The sequence below is a fragment of the Protopterus annectens genome, chromosome 5.part0 (genome assembly GCF_019279795.1).
Source record: "Protopterus annectens isolate FY-2018-M chromosome 5.part0, PAN1.0, whole genome shotgun sequence".
In the NCBI taxonomy this organism is placed as follows: Eukaryota; Metazoa; Chordata; order Ceratodontiformes; family Protopteridae; genus Protopterus; species Protopterus annectens.
The window spans coordinates 1373802682-1373822944 of record NC_056735.1 but is presented as its reverse complement, the minus strand read 5'-3'; the positions used below and the strand labels follow the sequence as shown (position 1 = coordinate 1373822944).

Sequence of the window (20263 nt, the reverse complement as noted above, 5' to 3'; positions counted from 1 at the left end):
CTGGTGCCAGAGCCATGGCCTCAAGCTAAACGCCAAAAAGTGTATAGTCATCCCCTTCGGCAAAAACAAAGTGCCCACAAATTACCACATAGATGGTAATCCATTAAGTACGGAAGAAGTATAAATATAAGTATAAGTATAAATAGGACATGCTGGAGGGACAGATTCATAACCCAGAGGCTCCCTTCACTCTGGAATAAAATCCCAGTCCAGGTTAGGCAGAGTCCCTCATTGACTCTCTTCAAGAGGAATCTTGATGAGTGGATGGGAGATCATAGGTTTACCCCGGGTATCACTTCTGTGTCACTGTTAGACAGAGGCACAGTATACTAACCTCGAAAAAGGGCACAGCAAAATAAATTTAAAATGGGTGGCGAAAGCCAAACACATTCTGGCTAGGCTTATAAATGCCCTAGGGCAGATAGCCTAGTATGAACCTATGAACCTATGAACCTATGAACCTATGAACAAACTTGATCTGAGGAGAGTCCTGTAGTGAGGGATTGTGAGAGAGGGAGGAGCTTGAGCCTTAGATCTTGCTCTGGGACTAGTGCTGGTTGGATCTGATGTCAGATCTGAAGACCCATTTGTGAGGAATAATGAAATCAGATAACACAGATGTCAAGTTATGGTAAGTACAGAACTTCTATTTCTTTACTTTGCATTAAGACTCAGTCTAATATGAATTGGAGGTCTCTGTTGTACATAGCATTTCTAACAGGCTTGAAAGAGTTGTGTTGCACAGACCAATACAATACAGAGATTTTCTCACATAGTATAAGTGCCAAGAATGACAAATTGGGAAAGAAATGTCAGTTTACATAACAAAAGGATTGCATTCACTCAGCGTGATGTAGTGTACGTCTTGTAAAAACTGGGGAGCTTCTTTTCTGTATGCAGAGCTTCTACAAGTTATCTAATAACAATGCTAAGCAAGCTAGAACAGTACGGTAAATTTCTCAAAAATTGTCAAAGGGAGGAATGTCACACTTTGACAGAAACTTCCTCGGGTGATGCCTACCATTCAAGACCCTGCCTAACCATTGCTTTCCAACACTGGAGATTTTTACTGTGATGGTGTGTCAGGTCATTATACTGGTGTTTGCACTACATAGCAGTCCAACAGATCCCAGTACTGTCAGTAAAGCGGAGCTCTGAACTGTACTTATTTTGGAGGTACATACCTATTTTTAGTCTTGATTTACCTCTCTGTGATGTATGTATTTTTGGAGATATGCCCCCATTTTCAGTCTTGATTTCCCTTCACATGATTTTCTGAATTTCCCTCACCATCACACATGATTTTGAAACTATTTAGTGCACAGGAAACCAGACTACATGACCAATATACTGGTGGCACCAATATTAAAGAAGGAGGACCCTCATGTTGCATCTCCCTTTTTCAGAAGTAAACACAGATTACTCTGTGATATAGATTGTTGTGATATTATTCATTAAAATCAACAGATTTTATATTGCCTTTCATGCTATGCTTATATTTTTGCATCATTTATGCCACTCTCAATTTTTTTGCTTGCACTATCTCACAATACTACTGGAAATGGGGAAATGTATGTGCTATTTGGTTTTCAAATTTTATGCTAATTAGGTGTCCACACTTTTTGCTGGATATACATACTTTTCAGGAGCCGTTGTATCTATTTCAAAGTCTGCAAGTTGAGAGATACATAGTAAAGACCTTGACCATGTCAAACCAGCTGCAATCTTTCTAAAGGGACTGACACAGGGTCCCAGCCACTTACTGAACTGTCTGTGTAGGACAAAGAACATGATTTTGCTTTCCTTTGCACAGTAGACAGGTTCTCTCTATGGGACAGTAGCACTGGCAGACACTGATATGAACTTCCTGCAAAATTGGTTGCACTTCCACAAGGAACAAAATGGCAGCTTGTGATTCACACTGGAAATATGATTTCTGTATCATGAGCATCAAACCTTACTTCTGCTCTGAAATGCAATGTGTACCTCTACAAGATTCTGCACGAATAGACATGCATGACCTTCTAGGGACATGCAGTGAAATGTCTTTATATTTCATGTTACCCATGGATGTCACTAAAATATATCAATTCACTGATATCTGAGTAATCTAGCCTCATTTAAATGCATGATGCATGATATATGTGCAGCTTTAATGAATGTGACACCATTTTAGATGCCAAACCACACAACAGAAAAGTAGCAACCAATCAGCTTGAAACAAGTTTCTGGCAGCAGAGAAACATCATTTAAACAATAGACTACCTATAAGATGTACACAGTGTTCAGTACTGCGGTCGGGCTTGTTTCTCCAGTTTGTTGTATGTGTGAGCTCTTACCCCTGGAAAACAGTACAAGTAAATATACTGAATATGCTGATATGTACTGTTGCTTTATGCAAGTTGTAACTGAATATATGAAGCATAAATAATCTATGTAGCTGTATATATATATATATATATATATATATATATATATATATACATAATGTCAGGAATGCTTATGTCTATACTATCCTGTTTGTCCTACACAGAGGTGCTGTTATGCAAGCTATGGAAACACCTGTGCCTTTACATATGCAACCCTGATATAAAAATTGAGCAATCCAATGTCACATGTGACTCCTAGGTGCTCAGTAGTAATGCTACCTGTAAAGGCTGCCCTACACCTATTCATTCCTGTGTGCTCCTTTGTGGCAGTGATCCCAGCTGTACATATGGACCTGCCTAACCCTCCCACTGGTCTGAGGTATCATTGGAGTATCATTTATCAGTAGCATGTCTGTCACACCTCCTGTGTTCCTACCATTTCCAAACCTACATTGTGTATATCTATGCCAACTTAGTTTGTTGTCCCCAGTAGTCAGTGGCATTCAGCTATGTCTCTTGTTTTCACAGGTATCTTCTAGTCCTCTAGTGAGGCAGAAGACAGAGTCTGGATGACTTCAGCAAGCTGAGAACAACATCCTTCTACAGGCATTAAGACTCTAAGGGCAGCATCTGTTGCAGAGAAGTGTTGCACGTCCCATGCATTTTCATATAAACACAGAGGCTGGGTATTGGGTTCAAGATGTTTATTAAACACAGACATAGTAAGCTTTAGTTTGAACATCTAATTTAACTGTACTTCACTAGCTACAAGCACACACACATCCACTCTCCACACAGCCATCATGCACAACTGACTGTCAGCATGTGGTTAGAGACTTTTTATACACATGTGCTGCCTAATACAGTGGCTGATATTGTACATAATACTTACAATACACAGAATGATCTACAGCCACCAGCCTCACTGGACCCATGTTTGGGAGACAGTCATTCATAACATCAGTGCTGTGGATGGATAGAACTACACAACACAGCAGTGTTAGAGGCATGTTGCTCACATGGTAAGGTGGGCTTGCCCAAAAGCATGCAGGATACTGGCAGAGATGTCAGCTACTACAGGCCACCTCCCACTGCAAGGCTAAAAGATGAGAAGAGGCTCCTGTTGTCTCTGAATGGAGATAATGGCACATGCATCATATAGAAGAATGGGCACAGGTTACAGAAGTGACCAACTCTCATGTGTCTCAGAGGGAGATGCAACACAATAGTAACCACAATGAAGTGTATGAAGCAGCAGTGCACATACTAAGTGTGGGAAGGCTACAACTGATACTGTATATGTTTCCTATAGGTATGTCAGCTGTTCAGGCACAGAAGAATGCAGAAGAGACATATATCTGTTCAATGTCTGCATTTTTTTGACCACAATTTTCATGCACACCACATGGCCTCACATGGCCTCACACTTAGCACGAGTATTCAGTTTCACTTTGTTCAATCTTGCACTGTGTATTGTATGTTCACAAGCAGGATCACTGCTACACTGCCACATGAATAGGCTAGGGTAAGACAGCATGCTGATGTCAACACCTACGTGGAGTTTGATGATGATGCTTAAATACAGATACAGTTATAGCCAGGTGATATGCTGGCACTGTATGTCTCCCTCCTGGGTGATCCTCCCCCATTGTACAAGGTGAAGGTGCAGTCACACCCACACTCAAGCATGAGGTGGTACAGCATGATCATTCATCATACTCAACAGGGGGCTTCCCATGACTGAGCACAGCCTCACTGTTGCACTTTGTCTGTAGCAGCACAGGAGGGCACTACAAATGATGTGGTATACCCACAGTATGGCAGCCTAGCATGCCCCATGTCTACAGCAGCATAGGAGGGCACTGCTTATGATGTGGTATACCCAAAGTATGGCAGTGTAACATACCCTGTGTCTACAGAAGCATAAGAGGGCACTGCATATGATGTGGTATACCCACAGTATGCCAGCCACGTATGCCCCATGTCTACAGCAGCATAGGAGTGCACTACATATGATGTGGCATACACATAGTATAACAGCCTAGCATGCTCTATTTCCACAGCAGCATAAGAGTGCACTGCATATGATGTGGTATACCCACAGTATGGCAGCCTAGCATGCTCTGTCTACAGCAGCATAGGACTGTACTGTGTATGATGCAGTATACCCACTGCAGAGCAGCTTAGCATGCCCTGTGTCTACAGCAGCATAGGAGGTCACTACATATGATGTGGTATAGCCATTGCATGGTAGCCTCCCATGCCCTGTGTCTACAGTAGCATAGCAGTGCACTACATACGATGTGCTATACCCACACTATGGCAACCTAGCATATCCTGTGTCTACATCAGCATAGGAGTGCACTGCATTTGATGTAGTATACTCACAGTATGGCAGCCGAGCATGACCTGTGTCTACAGCAGTATAGTAGTGCACTGCATATGATGCAGTATCCTCACAGCATGGCAGTCTCACATGTTCTATGTCTACATCAGCATAGGAGGCCTCTGCATATGATGTGGTATACCCACAGTATGCCTGCCTAACATGCCCCACGTGTACAGCAGCATATGAGTACACTGCCTATGATGTGGTATACCCACAGTATGGCAGTCTAACATGCCCTATGTCTACAGCAGCATAGGATGGCACTGCAGGTGATGTGGTATACATGCAGTATGACAATCAAGCATTCCCTGTGTCTACAGCAGCATAGGAGTGCACTGCATAAGATGTGGTATACCCACAGTATGACAGTCTAACATGCCTCGTGTCTACAGCAGCATAGTAGGACACTGCATATGATGTGGTATACTCACAGTATGGCAGCCTAGCATGCCCTATGTCTACAGCAGGATAGGAGTGCACTACATATGATGTTGGTATACCCACAGTGTGTCAGCCTAATATGCCCTGTGTCTACAGCAGCATAGGAGTGCACTGCATATGATGTGGTATACCCACAGTATGGCAGCTTAGCATGCCTTGTATCTACAGCAGCATAGAAGGGCACTGCATATGGTGTGGTATACCCACAGTATGCCAGCCTGACATGCCCCTCAGCAGCATAGGAGGGCACTGTATATGATGTGGCTATACCCACAGTATGGCAGCCTAGCATGCCCCATGTCTACATCAGTGTATGAGTGCACTTCATATGATATGATATGGTATACCCACAGTATGGCAGTGAAGCAGAGGATCCTGATGCCATGACATGTCACAAGCAGCTCCTAATATGCAGGCAGCATTGGGGCTCAATCACCACATATGCAGAGCTATCATACAGACACAGTATACTGCATTCCATGCTGACATTGTCATTGTATAGTTTCTGTGAGACCATCACTCAGCACTAGCAATGCCTTGGTGAGGCCATGTAGTCCATAGATGTTCCCATGCTAGGTAGACTAAGGGGTATAATGGCACACATGCAGTACCACCTTCATGTAGATGATAGCAAGTCCACCATCACTGACCTATCCACTACTGCTGTCTGTGGTTTTAGGTGGGCCTATACATGGGACTGTCACATTGGAAGGACATCACAAGGTGCACAATCCACATTTGTGAGTCTAAGAGTATCATAATCCACAACCCATTTCATGGGCAGTGATGACCACCAGCTTCCATGGGCAGATATATTTGCATCAGACTCCATGTATTTTCCATTTCTACAGTAGAGTAACATCCCTGTAATGGATGGCCTCTAGTCCTACCACTTTAAGCCAGTGTAGTAACCCCACATCATGGTTCCTACTCCCAGTCACAGGTGGCATTGTCTATAAAACTGACAACCCTATACCACAAGACCCCAGCCTCTACCTCAGGTCACATGCTCCACCCAGGCTGTGTTGGAAGCCATGTGTTGCTTGGCACCTGTACAAATGATGGTGACTGCAATACACTCCATTCTCCCGTCTGTGTGGTTTTATGTGGAGATTTGTAATGCACAGTGTGACATGACCATGCACTGCACAACATAGCCTTTAAATAACTCTGCATGCATCACATCTGTTCTGTATGATGCTGCCCCATCACTGTGTATCTCTCAGGGCCCATAAGCTGGACTAGGTTTTCCCAGCCTGTGGCTGTCTACTTGTGGTATAGCTGCTAATTTTAGTCTCTTGGCCTCACTGTCATTACTGGATGATATTGATGTGATGGCTCTTACAGGGCTGCTGTAGTGAAAGCAGAGTCTACTGTGACATTTGACTGGCCTACATGTTTTTTTGTAATTATATTATTAGCATAAAGCATCCTATGGACATCTTAGAGGTTGTTGTGGGAACATAATTCAGTGCCCTGCCCCTTCCAGATATACAGATATATACAATAGAACTGGCCTGATAGCAGGCAAAACATGCACCCTTTACATTCATATTTGTGTGCAGCTGGTGTTATACTGCAGTTTGGCCATGCTGTGTGGGTCCTATATGAGATATGAAAAGCAGTAGGAACATACAGGAGGGTGACACATGTACATACTGTCTTTGGCTGTATATATGTCAGACTACTTACTGCCTATACAGACCAAGTAGTTGGCCCAGTGGAATTTCACTGTGCATGAAGTGGGAGTGTAGATGATTCATATGCCAGAACTGGGAAACATGAGCACTGCCTATATGCTGTGCAGACACAATGCTTATCCCATTTGTACATTGCACACTATCTGGTAGCTGACAAAATGATAGTCTACCTTACTCATATACTGTTGTGCACATCATCATCAAGTGGGGCCTTTTGTGTGACATGTCCAGTGCATACTACCCAGTGCTTTGGGGAGGTAGGCAATGTCATAGAAGACATGCATGGTGGTGGTCTTGGGAGGCTCTTTCCTATGGTGTGTTGAGAAAACAGATAACCTCATTAACATGTGGAAGTATATTATTTAGTGATGAAATGATTACTCTGTAGGCCAACACCCCTGGTAGGCCCAGTGTGCCCCTTGTTTGTCTCTAAAAGATTCCTGTAGCTAGTATGGCAAGATCTACATATAGTGCTCAATGACATAGAAAATGCACACATTCCTCCAGATCTTGTTTTTGAGTGATAAATGTCAGTCAATGCTCACATAATATTGTTGTCCATATCAGAATGATCTGCAGCTGCTGGTCATTTAATTTGCAGTAGGTCATATACTGCTGCTGTCATTGACATTTCCACTACCTGCTGTCACATTGCACTCCTGATAGTGACATACTGAAGCTTATAGAAAGTCACTGCTGTTTTTGCATGTAGGCTCTGGCTGCTACCACTGTCTTTGCTAGTTGCAACTTTGCAAATTCCTACAAGCTGTTTTGTTTTCACAGCGACATGCAACTTATTATGCGCCTTCTGTGATCTCTACCTATGAAATACATCTGTTTGCCAGAGTTGTTATTTTGGTGTGGGTTGGCGCAATGGTTAAGGTGTTTATCTTACAAACACAAGCTACAAGGTTTGATGCTCACCTTTGGGAACCATGGCTATGCTTAAAAAGGTACTGTGGGTCATTAACCCAAAAATTACCTATGAACCTCACTTCAGATATATATTTGCATCACATTATGGGCACATTAAACTGCATTCCTTCACTTGCACGGGATTATATGATCATTTTGTATACACCTCTTCATGTGCTGTTTTCTGGTCTCCTCTGTAGTTGTAAAAAAAAATCTTTCTGCTTTTCCCAGTTAGGGGTCGCCACAGCAGAACTCTGGTCTGCTAATGATTGGCAGTGAATTTTTACGGTGTCGAGTTGCCAGCCCAGCACCCAACCTTCAAAGAAGGCACACCCACTCACACATGCACCTACCTGCATGTCTTTAAAGTTCACTCGACCACGGGGAGGGCATGCAGACTCCGCACAGATGACACTCCAGCCGAAAATTGATAGATGGTACCATAAATCACAATATGTCTGTAAATCCTCACTTTACTTGCAATAACACACTGCATGCTTCAGAACTTAGTTATGAACCCCTGATTTAGTTATTCATGTGTGCCATGCCCTTGTTCTGAATCCCATTGTCATAAAGCAACAGACCATACTATTGTTTTCCAACTGCAGCCAATCAGGGACAAATCTCAAAGGAATCAGGGACAAATTCAGAAAAAAGCAGGGACAATCAGGGACACTTTTAAAATATTAGTTCTATTAACTTGAGGCATTAACATTATTGGAGAATATGAATTAATATACATTTCCTGAAGTAAAATAAGTGTTTAGTTCTTAATTATTGTCATTATTTATTAAGTATAACTCACCACCTTTTGTCCAAAGGGTACCAGTGTTAAGAGAGATTAAGAGGGACAGAGCTACAATTTAACTCAAAATCAGGGACGTCCCTGAAAATCAGAGACAGTTGAGAGGTCTAAGCTGTTACACACAGTTTTCAAATATAGCCCATAGTGATTAATATTATATTGCATTTTATTCAGTACAAACAAACAGGATTTCTGTCATACAAGTGGAAATAAATTAGTCCTGTGAGGGTGTGTGTGAGGAAAAGTAGAAAGTGGTGTGTGTTACAGAGAAGGGAAATACACAATAAGTGCAACACAAGGATGCAGTCAGTTTTATCTGTGCTCATATATTTGAATTTCCTTAAAAAATAATTTCTGTTTGCTGAATTCTGAAGAAAAGTTTGCTTGGAATTTGTAGACTGGAATATCCGATAAAAGATGCCACTTAAAATGACGAGTGTTTAATTTAGAAAACACTGTTTTCTACTGTTAGACAGAGGCACAGTATACTAACCTCGAAAAAGGGCATAGCAAAATTCATTTAAAATGGGTGGTGAAAGCCAAACACACTCTGGCTAGGCTTATAAATGCCCTAGGGCAGATAGCCTAGTATGAAACTATGAACCTATAAAAGAAGAGCTTTGTGTGTTGTCTCTTTAAATGGAGGCAGTCACTTCTCCATAAATTCCGCACATTCTACTTCCTCTACTCTGAAAATGAAAGTAAAGTGAGTGTTATTGTCACGGTAGCAGAAACACAGCAGTTTGTATGACCTGAAACCCACCAATTTTGGATTCTAGTTTTACAAACTGTTTTAACAGGATTTGATAAAAAAACAACAACATCATTCTGCCCTTAATGTATTCAGGAAATTCCTACTAAGGATTGCACAGTGAACTGACTGCTGGCTCATACCATGCAAAGATCAAAAAAACTGAAAGTGGGTCACACAAGGCAGGAAACAGGCTGCAGGGAGAAAGACAATATACAGAATCTGTCTTCTACAAATGGGAGAAGTGAGCAGTGCTGTGGGGAGCACAAACAGAGACTGGAGCTGTTCTGCCAGGAAGATGAGGCCTTTATCTGTGTCCTCTGTGTTCCCAGCCATTCCAGACACAGTTTTGTGTTCCTGCACGAGGCAGTTAGTGTGTATAAGGTAAGGGACATGAAAAGTGTGGGCCATTATTTTTATTAAGTTATACACCCATACTGTTTTAAAGATGGTGAGAAAGGATCTGATGGGTTAATTTACATACGTATACACACACACACTCGTGCATGTATGTGTGTTAGTATACAGTATAGATTCAAAGGCTAGAGAGAAAGGAAATGAGAGAAAAAGAGTAATTTTTCTAGTGTGATATTGACTGACAGTAGCTTACACTGTAGGAAATGTTCAGGGACTTATTTTATAGAAGGAAACTCGTGGCATATGACTATCCCAATGAAACTTGGATTCATAGCATGAAGTTATTTCAGTCATAATCTAACGCAATTCTTTCACCCCATAACTAGTACATTTGGGTAGTAGGTGCTGTGGAGAAGCCCTACTTAGACTTCAGCAAAACATGCAACATGGATATAAATAGTGCACAAACTAGAATGACTTAGTGTTTGCATGGGTAAATCATTAACTAAGCCTAAGGTTGCAGGGAATGAGAAGAAATGGATCCCGGTCTGAAAAAGGGTGGCAACTTTAGTACCACATGATTCAATATTGTGGGCAGCCAATTTCAGTGTCTTTCTAAGAGCTACTGCAAAAGGGGTTGAAGAAAAAGTTAACTTTTATAGTGACAGTGTGCTGTTGTAACACAGGGTGATAAAGAAGAAGGTTTTGAAAGGATTAGGAGCTACTTGAAAGACACAGTAGGGATGGTCTAAAACCTGGTGGCTAAATTAATATGCAGAATGCATACTACATCAGGGAAGAAAGAAAAGGAATGAGGAACATTTATAGACAGAAAGTAATGGCATTAGCAAATGAGCATTAGCACCTTTGGTCATCGTATATCACTAAACAGGTAAGCAGACCTTTCTTTCAGCCATGAACTGATCTAGGAGGCAGAGATGAGTAGGTTCATAGGTTCATAGGTTGGTACTGGGCTATCTGCCCGAAGGCATATATTAGCCCAGCCACATTGTGCGGTATTCACCTCCCCTTTAGTAGTTCCCTAGACCCTTGACTAGCAGCTAGTACCCTTGGCCCCTATCTAGTAGTGCTGTTGGTGTGATCCCCAGTGTGAACTTTATGTTACCCATCCACTCATCAAGGTTCCTCTTGAACAGTGATAGTGAGAGGCTCTGTCTTATGTAGATCGGGACCCTGTTCCATAGTAAGGGAAGTCTCTGTGAAGGGAATCTATCCCTCCAGCATGTTCTATTCATTATTGTGTTGAGGTTTATATCCCTAGAGCGTGTAGCTCGAGTAGATTTAGTTTTGCTAAGATGGAGCATGTTTAACAATTCTGGGTTGGACATGGCTCTGTACGTTAGACAGATATCACCTCTGAGAAGGCAGTATGCAACAGAGAACAGTTTTAGCTTTTTCAATCGTGCTGCATAGGGCAACTATGGGGATGGGGATCCTGACCAAGTACCATGGTTAAACAGAGTGCAGAAGAAGCTAACAGTAATGAACAAATGCCAGCCATATCATATCTCATACCAATGGTGGCATCCCCAGCAGTGATGTATTTTAGTAATGGACATATGGCCAAAGGCCATCAACTTAGTAACATGCAAAAAGAAAAACAATGGTGCAAGGTTAGCTTTAGCCCAGACAATAAATGCAGTCAGACTTACCAGTTTCTGTGCGTGAACAACACAGAACATTTGTCATAACATGCATACAGAAGCAGAACATTAATCGTGCATAGCTAGCAGTATTGCTCAGGGCACTGAGCATGGGAACGGTTATGTGCCTAACCACCAAAGATGCATATGCTGTAGCTGGCTAAATGTCTTCTAAGTGAATGGAACAGACCACAGCACATTGACACAGTGAGGTGATGCTGTTAAGCCAGGTGCACATCAAATGATAAGTTAAGTCAGACTTCAGTGACCATTATTTCAGCAAGGCCAATATAGTGGATCACTTTTAACAATGTATACTAGCTGAGCACTGCACATACTTGAGGGAGACAGGACCTGCACAGCTCACAAAGCACACACATTTGTATGTCAGTATATTATACATATGTAATACAAGACTATAACATTGATGCACTCTGTGGTCAGGGCCACAATAAAATGATGCTCCAGGCCCTGTACCTCCCAGGTAGCATGGCATTCAAACCATATTACCCATTGCTTTGGCTTGACTAAAATGCCACATCAGACACTACAAAATGAGTACACCAAAAAAATAACACATGCACTGCAATAATAAATAGTGATCATGTAATCATCTGCATGTTAGTACATGTAGCAGTAAGAGAGTTATGTAGGTGAAGTGGGAAGAATACAGCACAGCACATTCCCTTAGTAAAATAGTGTTGCCATGTAAGGTGTAGCAGACACAACATGGCAAGCAGTTCACACTATCTTGGGATTTTTTGAGCAAACCTGACACATTAGACATACACAAACTATGACAATTAATGGGAAACATGTTGTGACCATGGTTCCTAATTTTCAGGGTTAATCCTGCCTGATCTTATATAGGCGTGTGCATACATATCATTCAGAAGTACAGATATGGAGACAGCACTATCATGAGCACATGTGAATGTTGTCAGAAGAGCACATTTATCTGAATCTGTCTTGAGCAGCGCACCATAGCTCCCACATTCAGAGAAAGGGTGGGCATGTCATGCTCAGATTTAGCCATGTGGCTAGCAATATTAGCAAGATCATATGACATATCCAATATGTGGCAAGTGTCTTTAGCTGTTTCCTGAATGAGTATGAACAATATCCTCCTAACTCTTGTCAGTTCTTCCACAAGCTGTACATTTCTTTCAGCAAATACAGCAATGGTATTCATCTGTTGAGGCTATGGAACAAGGTAGTTCATAACCTGCAATTCCCTGACAGCAATGACCAAAGTCTCTGTCTCAGTAAGCATAATGTACTCGCATCCAACTGGGAAGATGGCATGAGACCAAGACTACATTTAGGGGAATTCATACCCAGAAGTAGGCACTAAAGATGTGAGAGGGTGGTGCATTTGAAATGTGCTGTGTGATTCACCCCTCCATTAAGGTACTCAATATCTTACTCTCCAGCACACATATGACAGCCTTCCTTAAGTGTGGACACGGTCACACACATGCTGACCAAACATGAATCTATCCAATGGTCAGCAGTTATATTCAGAGTATATGCTAAGTCATGTCTCTACTATATTTTCACTTAGAAGCCATAACTTCCAGGACAGTGGTGAATTCAACAGTATCATATCTATCTCTGGATGTTCTCTTTGTTGGGCAAGGGTATTAACAGACACACCCTGACTGTCATAGCTGTCTGATGGCACAAAACTATCGCCAGGTATTTGTAGCTCATTTTCAGTTCACATCTGGCTCACACCCAACCTCCATAATGTAAGCACTGTTATGTTATTCAACAACAGAACTCCCACTCTCATGATGAGGTCCAGTCATAATGGGCATTGTTACAGTGCTAAATGAATATGAGAGCCTCTATGATGGCTGCATGGCCTACAATAGCTTCAACTCAGGACTCATTGCCCAAGAACAGCACGTTTCACAGAAACAGGAAGATCTGTCTGAAAACAAATGCTCACTCGTGATGAATCTTATCAGTTTGCTAACTGATGCAGAACACTGGACTACATGGACCTTTTTCAGGTTCAGACACGGTGTATATTTACACAATAAATTAGAAATTCATACAAAGAAATAAGAATATACACAAATTGTGAGGCGGATTACACGTGGCATTGTATATGAAAGGAGCAAAGTACATTATTGAAGACTATATAGCATAGTAGGACTGGCATTTAATAAAGATTTGTACAACACTATATCAATAGAATTCATAGCAAAATCTACGTGTTTGGCCTCTTACTAAGTTGGAGGTTGTTGTCTTAGTTGATCAACTTAGTATATTAATGCAATGTGGCTTTACATTTGAAGCATTTACATTTTCCTTGTTTCCAGAGATATGCTTTTAGTTCTTTCTTAAAAGTGGGGAAGGAAAGAGACCATTTGTTTGTTCAGCTATTGATTTCCTGTTTTTGAGACTCATGATGGAGACGGTCTGTTCTTTCTGCTTTAGTTTGATATCTGGGTAAAGATATTGGGGTGGATATGGAAAGGGAGCTAAAGGTGTATGATGCTTGCCTTTCTGTGAGGTGCTTGGCAAAGAATGATAAGGATTCCATATTGATAATTTAACTTAGCAGGATGGTCATTCTTTGTGGGATGTGCAATCTTTGGCTTTAGCAAGGTATTGTAGTGGTGTTCTGTTCTGGACCAGAGGGTTATAAGGGGATAGTGTTTTCCATTTATGGGAGAAAGGGACCTTTGCCTAAAGCACTCCTATTGGGAAGAGAAGAAGTGTAACATTTTTAGTCAAGAATCATATTTTACTTACTTGGATGTGATGCTGAAAGTTAAGAGAAGAGTCTAACCAGACATATAGACATTTGTATTTCTGAATGCTATTAGCTACAGCTTTATAGTTAAATATGATACTCCAACTAGAGAATCTGTTGAGCCTTTTGGAATGTTCTAAATAGCACAGTTTCATTTTTGTTTTCAAATTCAAAAGTAGGCATTTTCGGTTAAGTCAGTGACTAAAATTTGAGAGTGCTGTCTGGATTCATTTTGAGATGAGGGAGGTGGTGAGAATCACAGCATCTACTACTGACTAAAGACATGCACAGCATGACTGACAGTGCAGGTATGCATGTAAAATCTTTATTCTGGGTGTGGGACATACTTATTTTATTAGTTTCAGGCAGAAGGCCACATAGGTACAACAACAGCACTATTTGTAATGTGTCACAGTAAATCACTAATGAGGTAATTTATTTATTACAGTTTGGTAACCATGTGAACTGGATGACAGACCCTTTTCAGCCGTGACTCGTCACTCGGATAAAAACAAAACTTATAAAACAATTGTAAAGAGAAGTATTTACAGTGAAACAGGATCCCACTGTTTAAATTGTAGGCTATATCAGTTTTATACACGTGACAGTTCTGCGAATGAAAATATATACAGTAAAAGAGAATATAGTAACAAATATGGTAAATAAGAGCAAGCACAAGTTAGTGTTCAGAAGACAGTATAAAACTCATGACTGTGTTTATTCTTGGATTAAAGAAACGAAAACCAGACTAATAAATCCAAAAATCAGCACACAGACTTGGGACCAGAACAGATATGTCAGCAAACAGTCTTTATTTAATACACGGTTAGCGCTTTCATCTGGTATAATTCACCAGACTTCATCAAAATCTGGTGAATTATACCAGATGAAAGCACTAACCGTGTATTAAATAAAGACTGATGTTAAGTTGTCATTCTCGCCTTCATTCTTGCTTGATGGGTTCGGAGCCGATCCTCGGCTCCGACTCGGCACTTGCTTTAGCTCGAGAACTCCTTTTACCAGCTCGAGGCAGCCCCATATCCCATGATGCAAGGCGGTAAGTACCCAGATCTCGTTTGCCGCTTCGCTTGGGAGGTCTTCTTTTTACCAGCTCCTGGTAAGTTGTTCACATTTGTGATATTTAAGCCCCTTTTTAGTCTAAAACTCTTTTATTGATAGTTTAAGTTTATTTTTCTACCCTTTCTGACAGAAATTCCCTGTCTCCTTTAATTTTTTGTTAGTCAATTTTTCCCTATCCCATCCCCCCCCTGTTAGGGTGTGTGTGTTGGTTTTTTATAGAATACCTCTTGGTATTTTGTTTAAGTTAATTTTGACTGGTGTGTGTGTGTGTTGTGTTTTTCGGCACCATGTCAAAGGAGAGGGTCTCAGGTTTTAAGAAGTGTGACTCGTGCTGTCAGAAGATGTCTCTGACAGACGGTCACACTTCTTGCCTGTATTGTCTGGGCCCTCTTCACCTGCAGGACTCCTGTGCTATTTGTCACTCCTTCAACCAGAGAGTCCTGCAGGAGAGTAATAAGTTGATTCTTAGGGGCCTTCTTAAGCCGGAGGGCTCTCCGGCTAAGTCGGCTCCACCAAAATCAACAAAACCTGCCAAGGCCCAAGCTTCTGTATCTAAGCCTGCGGCCTCGGCTCCGACTGCATTGAGTCGAGATCGCCTCCGGCTGGAGCCGATTCTGGCTTGACAAAGCTTTCGGCACCGATGGCTATCGGTGCCGAATCTGTATTGTCCACTTCGATGTCGGCTCCGATCGGTTCCGACACCCATGTGGCACAGGCATTGGGGTCGGCTCCGTTCGGCTCCGACACCGTTACTGGTGGCTGTATCGGCTCCGGCTGGAGCCGATACATCGAACTTCCTGTCGGCTCCGAGAAGTCGGCTCCGACAGGATCTATTGTATCGGCTCCGATGGCTCATTCCAGGAAGAGGTCGAGGTCTCCTTCCTTGGAGCCGATACTTTCGGCCCGGCTTCACCTCTTCTATCGAACGGAGCCATCGGACCCGATCTTCAAGGTCATCCAGGTTGTCAGATCATGACCTAGAGAGTGGTCAGTAGATTACTCAAGTCACAGGTACTGGCCCAACTGTTACATACTCCGTCACATCAGTCGACTGTTGGTCCACAGCGCGTTACAGTTCCTCCTTCAACTCTATCCCAGAGCTTGGAGTTGGAGTCTTCGGGCATGGTTACTGCTACGGCTGGAGGACGGATACCCCTTCTGTTCCTTCAGCCTCTACTCTTATCTCCTCTTGAGACCTTCCTTAGAGGATTCGGTGGTCGGGCTTCCATGGTCTCCTCCGAGGGGTGAGTGGCATCGGACCCTTGTCCGAACCCGCTCTTCCCCTTGGAGCCTCGGCCTTGGTGAGCTCGGCTCCGACATCTGCCTCGGAGACTTCCCTTTCAGTGGTCCCTGGAGTTCCTAGCTCTTGAGCGGGTTCTCTCGGACCTGTCTGGGGGGGAGCATTCGAGGTGATGAAGAGTGTACTGGCCACTGGTATCAGTCAGCAGTCTGTTCCCGTAGCTCCTCCCTCTATAGTACCTGTTGACATCTCTGCCACTTCTCTTGCTACAGGACCCAGAGATCCTCCGCCTCAGGTTTCCCCATTGGGAATTTCCCCTCTTCCGAGGATTCTCCTGATGTTTCGGGAGATCCTCCTAGGAAGAAGGACTTGTAAGAGGAAGCATGTAGACTCCCGAGTCTGTCACTTGGATACTGACTTTGATGAGTCAGAGGGATCCCCTAGATCCCCTCTGAGGATGTCTCCTTCTCAGACATCCTAGAACTTCTGAAACAGAGGGGAAACTGGCCCACCAACAATCCCTCTGAGGATGAGTCAGTATACCTAGAGGCGTTTGGATCTCGACCCTCCACCTCCTGGGTGTTTCCGCCTTCGACCCCTTATGCAGGTTATTGCACGAAGGCGTGGGCAGCTCCTGACTCTGTAGAGCCAGTCCCTAGGAGGCCTTCTAAATTTATCACTGGCCCCAGTGACAAACAATTCCTTACCAAGGGTGTCCCGCTGATGCCATGGTGGTGGCTGCGGCCACCAAAAAGGAACTTGCAGATCCTTCTGTGCCCGTCCATCCTCCTAATAAGGACTCTAGGACCATGGATAGGTACGGTAAGCGGATGTTTTCCTCAGCAACCTTTGCTATGCGTTAAGCTGAATTACCTATGTCACTTCACCAGACTCCAAAGGGATATCCTGAAGGAGCTGGGAGAAGTAGTTCAGGATCCTACAGCTGCAGGAGCTCAAGATAAGATTGCTTCGCAGCTAGGAACCCTCAATTCCATTGTTAACTCCTCCATGCGGCTAATATCTTATGCTGCGGATGGAGCGAGTAGAGCCGCAGGCACAGGTGTGGCTCTTAAGCGCCACGCCTGGATGCGGCTATGTGATTTTTGGATCCCTTTAAGGCGTCCTTCACAAATTCTCCCTTTGATGGGTCAGCTTTGTTTGGCCCTCAGGTGAAGGAAACCTTGACCAGGTGCGAGCAGGACGGCAAGACTCTTTCTGCTGTTGGAGTCCGTTTTCCACCCCTTCTAGGCCTTATCCCAAAGGACAGAAGGGCGGGAAGATGTGGTTCCGTAAATCCCAAGGAGTCACGCCGGATTCACGTGGTCAGTTTACCCCTAGAGGCAGAGGGGGTAACAATAACAGACGCCGCTCTAGAGGCAGAGGGGTCCGAAGAACCAGGGAAACAGGGAGCCTCTCTCTGACAAGCCCTTTCAGCATCCCTGAGGTGTTGCCCGGCTGTCCCTCCTTGGAGGCAGTCGGGGGAAGATTATCACTGTACCCAGAAGCCTGGCATTCCCTCTCTCAAGACAGATGGGTACAGTCGATCATATCCAAGGGTTACATAATTCCTTTCGAGGAAAGTCCTTTCGCCTCAAATTCCCTACCAGATGAACCACCCGGTCTAAGGGACACTGCAGAGTTAGAAATCGCAAAACTACTGCAAAAGAGCCATTCAGCCAGTTACAATAGACCATTCAGAGCCGGAATCTACTCAAGGTTCTTTTGGTCCCCAAAAGACGGGAGACTGGAGACCAATATTGGATCTCAGCAGACTCAACAAGTCTGTCAAGAAGACAAGATTCCGAATGGTCACTCTTCAGTCAATTCTGCCCTTCTTACAGAAGGACAACTGGATGTGCTCAATAGATCTTCAGGATGCGTACTATCACATCAAAATTCACAGACGCTCCAGGAGATTTCTCCGCTTCGGCTGGGGTCCAGTCACTTCCAGTTCAGAGCCCTGCCCTTTGGTCTCACTACAGCCCCCAGAGTGTTCACCAAATGCATGGCAGTGGTTACGGCTCACCTGAGGCGTCAAGGATTCCAGGTGTTTCCGTATCTCGACGACTGGCTCCTGTCAGCCACCACCAGGCATCAGCTTATACAAGCCAGGGATTACACAATAGGCCTTTGTTCTCATTTGGGCATCTCAATCAACTTGAAAAGTCATCCTTATCGCCCTGCCAGTCTATTACCTTCATAGGCGCAAACTTAAACACTGTTAGGATGTCAGCTACCCTTACAGAACAAAGAGTTTCAGACATTCAGACTCATGTCAGGATCATTCTGGCCAGCAAGAAAATACAGGCCAGAATGGTTCTGAAGGTATTAGGTCTCATGGCTGCGGCCATTACACTTCCCCTGGCTCGATTCTACATGCGCCTTCTTCAGTGGATGCTGTTCACACAGTGGTCATACCAGCAACTTCCAATGCGTCACCAGATTCTGGTGACACAAACATGCAAAGAACATCTTGCTTGGTGGATCACATCGTCTCAGGTTCACCAAGGCAGGTGCTTTGTACCTCCGTCCCCGATAGCCACTGTCACCACGGATGCCTCCCTGATCGGGTGGGGGGGTCATTATCAGGGCAGGATGGTTCATGGGGCGTGGCAACCGTTCGAGTACCATCTGCACATAAATGTCCTGGAGATGAGAGCAGTGCTTTTAACGTTGCAAGCCCTCAACGACTTTCTTCCCGTAGGGACAATTGCAGTCCACACAGACAACATGTCTGTAGTTTGGTATATCAACAAACAGGGCGGAACCAAGTCCTACCCCTTGTGTCGAGAAGCTCAGACTTTGGCAATGGGCGATCTCCTCTCATCGGTTTCTGGTAGCAACGCATATCCCTGGGAAAACCAACATTATAGCGGACAGATTGAGCAGAGCTATCCTCATGCCTCACGAGTGGTCTCTCAAGCAATCTATAGCGGAAGAGATTTTTCTGGAATGGGGTCCATGTTGCGATCTTTTGCTACTCCCCAAAACAGCAAATGTCCAGACTTCTTCAGCCTCTTCCGCTATCAGGCCATCCCCCAGAGACGCTCTGACCCAGGATTGGCCCCAGGGACTTCTTTATGCCTTCCCTCCATTTCCTCTGATCCCTCAGGTGATCCAGAAAGCTACCGTTTGAGAGCCAAATTGATTCTCATTGCCCTTACTGGCCTCAACAAGTTTGGTTCCGTTCCTCCATCATCACCTTTTGGTGCAGCCGTGGCATCTGGACCCAGTGCCAGATCTACTGATTCACCAATCCGGTCAGCTGCACCGGTCAATCCCCTCTCAACCTCACAGCATGGTTGCTCCACTTCCTTCCTTAGCCAGGCTTCCTTTGTTCTCTAACCCTGTTAGAGACATCATAGTAACTTCACTAAAATCCTCTACCAGGAGGATTTACACAAGCAAATGGAAACGTTTCTCTTATTGGGCTAAGGCCCAAAATATTGATCCTTTTACTGCCCCTGTTCAGGCAGTTCTGGACTTCTTAGCAGAGATTTTTCATGCAGGCTCCTCTTCTTCCACAGTCAGAGTTCAATTGGCTGCTATTTCTAATTTTCATGTCGGGATAGCAGATCATAATATTATGTCCCATAGGCTCTGCAGGGCCTTCTTGAAAGGAATTTTCCTACTAAAGCCTCCAATCAGGAATCCTCCTCCTCAGTGGGATCTAAATTTAGTGCTGACATCCTTGATTCTTCCCCTTGAGCCAGCTGTTTCTTGTTCCCTGAAATATCTTTCTTGGAAAACTTTATTCCTAGTGGCTATTACATCTGCCAGGAGGG

At 43.6% G+C, this 20263-nt stretch overlaps 1 protein-coding gene across 1 annotated transcript in view; it reads left to right on the top strand.

Moving 5' to 3' along the window:
- Nucleotides 1-3518: 3518 nt before the first annotated feature.
- LOC122802374 (E3 ubiquitin-protein ligase TRIM69-like) overlaps nt 3519-20263 on the top strand; it is a 100672-nt gene continuing 83927 nt past the window's right edge. The window contains exon 1 of the mRNA XM_044072005.1: nt 3519-3681. Coding sequence (XP_043927940.1) covers nt 3519-3681 — 163 coding nt within the window. The remainder of the gene's footprint in view (nt 3682-20263) is intronic.